The 8,489-nt window shown below is 40.2% G+C and overlaps 1 protein-coding gene across 1 annotated transcript; it reads left to right on the top strand.

The window, feature by feature from the left end:
- The first annotated feature begins 607 nt into the window (after positions 1-607).
- On the top strand, positions 608-2,313 carry LOC119414203 (forkhead box protein Q1-like). The gene is given in 2 exon segments (XM_037681303.1): positions 608-1,523; positions 2,260-2,313. Coding segments are annotated over 2 exon segments (837 nt in total). The 5' UTR covers positions 608-740.
- Positions 2,314-8,489: the final 6,176 nt, after the last annotated feature.

Genomic DNA, 8,489 nt, shown 5'->3' with positions numbered 1-8,489 from the left:
CCGTGAGGCATCAGCACTAACCACCAAACTGTATACTGCCCAACTGATTGATCACTGTCGAGTCAATCAATCTGCCAATCACGACAGTTTACTCAGGGTTTTGATGGATTCTGCTCAGTGGCTCTTTTTCATGAAGTGTGGACCTATTTAAGAATTTTATATAAATATATCTATAAAACACTTTCAAGCAGAAACGTTTTTATAGGTATGAATAACTTTTTTCCTCTTTTTTTTTTTTTTTTGAATTAGTAATGGGATTACTGTGCCTCCTAAGATTAAAAGCTTTCTGCTTGATTCGCATGTGGCATTCAGTGGAGACTCACACCCTGGTTGTTGCAGGTGAAACAGTCTCAGACTCTTCAAGGGACCACATTCCACAGGTGAGAATAAGATGTACTGAATGTAGTGTTGAGATTATTGATCTAATAGAAATCTGGTAACTGCTAAATGATCAGATAATGTTGGTTTCTCTTTTATCTCCATGTTGACAATACATGCTGTCTGACTTTCCAAATCTTTTGAAAGCATCTAGCTCCGCCCCTTTTGGGGTTGGTCCTCAGGTGACAGTTATATAAAAGGTTGCTCACGCTCAGTAACAGGTGAGACCGGCTTCAGCGTGCCTACAGGTGTGCAGTAATGACACATTTATTTGGAGATTCCTTGAAGCGCTACCCTTCTTGACGCACGAGCTTTACGCACAGAAATCTCCTGCGTTTTCTGGACTGCTGATTTCAGGAAGGATGAAGTTAGAAGTGCTGTGTGGAAGCCATGACATGAAACATTTTGAGGTGACCCGTGATGCACAAGGGACGACGCGATCTCCTTCCTCTGGAGAGGAGGAGCTCGGGTCGGATGGAGACTGCGTGGCTCACAGCCCCCCACCCTCTGCCACACCGTGTGGGAACAGCAAGTCCAAACCGTACACACGGAGACCCAAGCCCCCGCTTTCATACATCGCGCTCATCGCCATGGCCATCCGGGATTCCCCCTCTGGTCGCTTGACTTTGGCGGAGATCAACGACTACCTGATGAAGAAGTTCCCCTTCTTCAGGGGCAGCTACACCGGCTGGAGGAACTCAGTGCGACACAACCTGTCCCTGAATGACTGTTTTCTTAAAGTGCTCCGGGACCCGTCCAGACCCTGGGGGAAAGACAATTACTGGATACTCAACCCCCAGAGCGAGTACACGTTCGCGGATGGAGTGTTCAGGCGCAGAAGAAAGCGCATCAACAAGAGGTTCACCCTGGAGTCAACCGTGTCGGAGAGCGCGGAGGAGACGCAGATTACGCATAAAGCTGCCCCCAGCGCCGGGACTGACCCATGCCCCAGATTTACCAGCTCGTTTGCTATTGACAGCATCCTCAGTAAGCCGTTCAGAAGAGACTTAAACGAGCGTCATGTGCCGCTTTTCCCTGCGTTCATCTGGCCATTCTACACCGAACCTGTGCGTCATAACGCACCTGTTGTGTTTCCATATTAAACGTCCCGCCTGCGCGTCAAACGCTGCTTTCACGAACAGAGTGTCAGAAAACAAATCAGACTCTTGTTGTTTGGAGACGAAATCAGTTCATGTGCACTGAATGTGGAAATAAGAAGAGCAAAGCAAACGAAAAGGGCAACCACAAAAATAATAATTTCGATTTTGCGTTGTGACTCTAATACAATAAAATAATCCTTTATTTGGTGACCTTTCTTTTGTTTCCCTGAAAGACTCAAACTGTTGTTATAATCAAATGCTCTGCAAACATGTTTGCTGTAAATGTTACTGAATAAACTATTAACTTTATATGTTTAATACGGAATTAGAAAGGCACTTTTTGTGTTTCTATTAAAAACAACAAAAACAGTTGAATAAAAAAATAACTTAGTGGACCAACGTGTGTTCTTTTGTTATAAAACAACTTGAAAAGTGCCATAAGAACAGCATGGACCTGTATGTGTGAAAGCAATAAAAGATTCCGGGTTTGTTTGTTGCTCCATCTTGAAATATTTGGAAGCTCTCACAAGCATGCGCAGAATTTTTTATTTTATTTTTTGTGGCCTGCAACAAATTGAGCTCATAAACAAGAAAAGTAAATGAAATCTGAATGTATTTTTTTTTATTAATGAGGTTACTTGTGTGCAATAATAATCTTTTAATTTTTAAATTTATTTGTTCTGCAGGTTAATTTTAATTATTTTCTCACACTATTTTAATTGTTCCTCGTGTCTTTTGCTTTTTTTTTTTATTATGCATTATAGTCTCTTCATCTCTCCAGAGATGCAACACAATCTCAGAGAGATCAAGTGTGGAAGGCTGGCCACTCTTTTGAGACATTTTTGAGAAGAGAGAGAGAAAAAACTCTTTTATGTCTGAGCATTAAACCTGCAGACATCAGATTCAGGAACTATTTAATTTATTTAAACTCTACGTTCTTCATGAGGTGGTGTGGAATTTTAAAGTGAGGAGGAGGAGGTTTGTGTTACACCGCACACCACTGCGCTTCTGTCCGGCCTGTTTTCTGGATTTTGGACCACTGAAAAAAATAAAAATAATTTTTGATTCAACTTAAATTAATAGTTTCAATTGGTAACAAGTAATTCAATTAAGTTTATCCAAGTTTGTTTAACTTAATACATTTAAGTCAGTTTTATTCAAATCATTTAGTTTTTTTTTTTTTTTTCATATAAAGAATTCAAATCCTTCTGACATAATTTTATGGAAAGTCAACTCAAACTTTTTAAGTTGTTCCAAATCAAAAAACGGAACATATCCAAAAGTAAATAGCAACTTTATACTTAAAAATACAGCTTGAACATGAATCAAATGTGTGTTTGAGCATTTTAGTTTAAATACTTTCATGGTAATCAGAAATTCAAGTTGGCTAAAAAAAAAAAAAATCCATTGCACAAATGAAACATTTTACATTTTATTGAGAAAACATCTCAAATTCTTGAACAGTTTTAATCTACAGCCCCTCCTGCACAGAGATTGAACTTTATAGAACAAGACAAATAAAGATCAACTCCTAAAATAAAGTGCACAACAAAAGCTCATCAATAAAAACCCAAATACCAGGAACACATTTTACTCTGCATGCGTATTACTCATGTGCACGACGTCCAAAAGAAGTTCAAAAAGTCCAGTTCAAAACCTTAAGCTTCCAAAACATGGAGCTCTTCTGTTCAGTCAAGACAGAAGACAACCCGACCTGTGGTACGTCGGTGTCTTTACTGTGAGCTCTGAAGTCTTCCAAACAAATCGTGACCTGTGGGAGCTGCACATCTTGTGCTGCTCAAGTTGCACGATGAAGACCTCAGATGTGAAGGCAGGGGCTCTGGATAAGCCAGGTTCAGAACATATAGAAGCAGGGCCCATGCTGAGGCAGCTGAAGTCAGGTCATGCAACACCTCCTCTCCCTCAAGGACGATGCTGTCTTGGAGGTTCATTCAACCCCTCTCCCTCCTTTCCACTCACAAACACTGCCATGGTGAGATGTTTGAGTTCCATCTGAGCATCATCTCCTCTGCTGCCCTGCAGTGAGGTGAACAATGTGCTCAGACTTGAAGACTAAATAAAAACTTTTGTTGCAAACTTTCCAAATCTTATGACTGTGAAAGTACCCATTTACAATACTGTGTGGCGAAATTTAACATGTGCATGTGACAGTCAAGGTGCATGTGAACAGAGAGTGAAAGGTGACAAAAGGCCCCCATGCCCCCCACCTCAAAAATGAATCCAGTGCTGTTGGTATTGATAATTAAAACAAAAGGTAGTTTGAAAGTAACTAGTTATCTTAACGTCTTTGTTTAAAAATAAATAAATAACTAGCTATAACTTAGTTCACTCTGTGTCCCCATTCATACCTCATCATCAGTTTTCATGATGCCAGTTGTTTTTGCACGTGTTGCTCCTCCTCTGGCCTGGATGACTGTAATCACCTGGCTTCAGTGCTAGATGGGCCAGGAAAGTCTCAAGGGGAAGAGCCACTCTGGAACTTTGCATTAATCTGAAAAACTAATTTAAAAAATGCAACATATTTAGTATGTGCAAAGAAAATAATTTAAAGTATATAGTAACCCTTTAGGAAGCACTCATGTTGCCTCTTCCCTCATGCTAAACGCCACCTGCCCCCACTCAAAAACTGTTAGTACAAGCTGCGCTCAGACAAGTGTCTGTCCCCCATCAACAAAATCATTAATGAGATGAGCACCCCGCCATGGCAAGTTAACTAGGGGAAACACTGCATCCCCAACATCTAAGTAAAAAAAAAACCTTGACCTTTAACTTAAATCTGCATTACTTCCGCTTTCTGTTGGAACAGTGCATTGACATCTGTCCTTGAGATTCTCTATGCCAGGTTCTTCATCAGAAAGGTAGTGGATCAGTCTTAATCATGAACAGAATTGTTTTATTATGGGCTGACTTATATTCACCTGCCTATTGTCTTAGATGTAGCTACACAGATATTTTACCATACCATACCATTTTATCTATAAAGCACTTTAAACCGCGACAGGGCCAACCAAAGTGCTGTACAAAAAAAAAAAAAAAAGAGAAAAAAGTTTAATCACTGGATGCACATCTACAACTGCTTAACTTATTAGATCAACCTAGTCTGAATGACACAAAATGGCCGCTACACTTAACCAACTTTAGAATGCAAAACATCCATCCATTATCTTTTACCCGCTTCTTCCATTTTGGGTCACGGGGGTCGCTGGTGTCCATGTCCAGCAATCACTGAGTGAGGGGTGGGGTACACCCTGGACGGGTCACAGGTCCATCACAGGGCCACACAGAGACAAACAAACATTCACACCTAGGGACAATTTAGAGTTATCAATCAGCCTAACATGCATGTTTTTGGTCTGTGGGAGGAAACTGGAGTACCCGGAGAAAAGCCACGCATGCACGGACAGAACATACAAACTCCATCCAGAAAGGCCCCTGGACCGGGATTTGAACTAGGGACCTGCTCGCTGAGAGGCAGCAGCTCTACCAGTTGCTCCACCGTGCTGCTGAATGCAAAGTATGTCTAAAACTAAATCAAATGATCAAATATTACATACATACATTACAAACATAGTATATATAGTGGTAAACTCTCCTTAAAAAAAACCACCGAAGAAGTTCTACTTTCGGGAAAAAAAATAAATAAATAAAAGTTCTAATTTCGGTTTACTTCCGGGATGAACGTAAACAAACCTGAACGCTCAATATGGACCTGCGACAGGTTTTAATGATGGTGGAGACGTTAGTGCACTCCCTGACTGAGCTACAGATAATACAGATCATTTTGAGCTCTTTCAAAGTTTCTAGTAGAAATACTGTGTCGCTCACTTACCAGTTTTACTTCCCCGACATGCTAATATTATTAGCATTAGCCAGGCAGGCGGAAATGACATAGTTGCACATGCGCAGTCAGGTCAGTTCTTCACCATAAGAAAACAATCAATCAATCAACCTTTATTTAGACAGGTAAATCTCATTGAGCCTCGAGGACTCATTTACAAGAGAGACCTGATTTCAACAAAGAAAGATGACAACAATGGACAACAGCAACAACAATAAACAGTTATAAAAAGTCATACTACAGTTTTTTGTTTTTTTAACAAATAGGATGGCTAAAAAAGTAACAAAAAACAGCTAGATTCTAAGACGAATGTAGAAAACTAAAAACAGGAACATGTCTGCATTGGTCCCTGCCAGGAGTCCAACAGATTCTTAAAAACACTTAGAGAGGTCAAGGTCGAGAGCTTCAGATCTTTTTGTAAGATATTCCAGGAAACAGGAGCAGAGTAGGAGAAGGCCCAACGGACAGAGCAAGCGTTTACATGCGCACCGTTCGAGTTTTGAATCGGCGTAAACCACCCGTTTCGTTCTGATCACAAATTATTTCGGATCACGCTGAATAAACAAAAAATAACCCGAACGGGGTGTTTACAAGACGTGTTTTTATTCTGAACGGCCGTTTGATCCGGTTAATTATGTCCATGTAAACATAGCTTCAGCCGAAACTTTTGAAGAAACTCAAGCAACATAAAACTATCATACAGACTTGATTTCAGCCCAAACCACCAACTGCAGATATAAGGTTTGTATTTTATTGTTGTTTATTTTTCCTGTGTCACACAGTGTACTGTAGTTATTCAAATTCAAAAATACTTTATTAATCCTAAAGGGAAATTATTTTGTTGTTGTAACTCGTTATCCTCATTTCATTAAGATATGTTATAGATACTGATGGCTGTAGGCAGGAAGGATCTCTTATAGTTATAGTCTCTTATAGTTTTCCACTAGCAAAAATGTTTAGCATAATAAAATTTGTAGCTTTACCTTGCTAACTGATGAAACAACAAGGAAGAGGTCTGTGCCTTTAGACATTCAAGGTGTTTGATGTAACTTTTTAAAAGGAAACAACTGAGAAGCGAAACCTCTGTCCTCACAGCTTCATCAACACCAACTGGAGGACAGAGAGATCTACAAACCAGTAGCAGCTGTCCAGATGGAAACAGCCACAGGTAGAGAGGACTTTGGGGCAGCAGAAACTAAAAGAAACCAAGATCTGAATTCTTATGAAGGTAATGTGAACTCTTCAAAGTCTGAAGTCAGTGATGATGATGATGAAGCTAAACTATTACTGTCACGTCTTTATCAACACCAAGAGGTAGACAGATGTTGTCCAATCAGCAGCTCAGCTGACCAGAGAGAAGCAGCATCTTCAGCAACAGACACTACCTTGACCAACAACAACAACTTATCTCTTCAGAGAAACATGAAAAGTAATTCAAGACATAAGTCTTCAAGTGGTTTGGTTACTAAAAAAGGTCTAAAAGTGAAAAAAAAAAAAGTACAGTCATGCAGTAAAGTTGAGACCATACTGAATCAATTCGGATGTGATGAATGTGGCAAAAGATTTACCAAAAAATCAAATTTAAAAATGCACATGAGAATCCACACAGGAGAGAAACCATTTGCTTGTGAACTTTGTGGACAAAGATTTAGACAACTAGCCAGTTTAAACACAAACATGAGAATTCACATAGGACACAAACCATTTGCTTGTGAACTTTGTGGACAAAGATTTGGCCTAAAGGACATTCCAAACAGGGCTGCACGGTGGCGCAACTGGTAGAGCTGCTGCCTCTCAGCGAACAGGTCCCTGGTTCAAACCCCGGTCCAGGGGCCTTCTGGGTGGAGTTTCCATGTTCTCTCCGTGCATGCGTGGGTTTTCTCCGTGTACTCCGGTTTCCTCCCACAGACCAAAAACATGCATGTTAGGCTGATTGGTAACTCTAAATTGTCCCTAGGTGTGAGTGAGAGAGTGAATGGTTGTTTGTCTCGTTTGTCTGTCTCTATGTGGCCCTGTGATGGACTTGCGACCTGTCCAGGGTGTACCCCACCCCTCGCACAGTGATTGCTGGACATGGGCACCAGTGACCCCCGTGACCCAAAATGGAATAAACGGATAAAGATAATGGATGGATGGATGGACATTCTAAACACACACATGAGAATTCACACAGGACACAAACCATTTCATTGTGAACTTTGTGGACAAAGCTTTAAACAACAGCCCCATTTAAACAGACACATGAGAATCCACACAGAAAACAAAGCGGTGGTTTGCAATGACTCCTAAAACACACATGACAAACTACACGAGAGACAACTGCTGACTGTTAAATAATAAGAAAAGTCCTGAAGACACGTGACAGTTCATACATAATCAACACTGAAAGATTCCAGGGTTTGTTGGTAACAATATGAGTACTGAAGAGGAAATGAAACGGTTTTTACTCACATGTATATATGTTTTTTTATTTTAGTTTTTCCATTGTGTTCAAGTTTGTTTTATTTCAAAAGAGTTGTCAAAACTTCTGTAACTACAGACCTCTAGCTTTACAGCCAGTTGATCTTGGTTTTATACAGTGAATAAATGTTTCAAATTTAAAGTAGAAAAAGTATTATTTACTTTTTTACACCATCTATTAAATGCTAGCTTGTGGCGGGTAGCACGGCTTATATATTGGGCGGCTGTGGCTGAGTGTTTAGAGCAGTCGTCTTCCAATGCAAGAGTTGGGAGTTCGAATCCACCAGCAGTCACATGCCAAAGTGTCCCCGGGCAAGACTCTGAACCCCTCATTGCCTCCAGTGTGTGTCCCATTGGTGCATAAATGTAATCTAAAGCACTGATTAGTCTCATTAGAATGATTTGTTAATTTAGCTTTATAGAGTAGTAGATTGCTGAATGAATGGGTAAATGAGGCAAAGATTGTTGTGTAAAGCGCTTTGAGTATCATGATCAGATAAAAAAGTGCTATATAAGTACAGTCCATATTCAGGGAGCCATTAAATTAGAGAAAAACTAAAGGCATTTAACCATTCTTACCAAAATGAACCTTTTCATTGTAAAAATCATTGACATTGTAATTCACTTACTGTTTACAGCAGTCCCTTGTTTATTGTGCAGGTTTCCATTCTCAGCCCCCTCACCCCACCCCC

The sequence above is a fragment of the Nematolebias whitei genome, chromosome 9 (genome assembly GCF_014905685.2).
Source record: "Nematolebias whitei isolate Nwh7 chromosome 9, NemWhi1, whole genome shotgun sequence".
NCBI classification, from domain to species: domain Eukaryota; kingdom Metazoa; phylum Chordata; class Actinopteri; order Cyprinodontiformes; family Rivulidae; genus Nematolebias; species Nematolebias whitei.
Note: the sequence above shows the minus strand (reverse complement) of the source record. Positions and strands in the feature narration are given on the sequence as shown.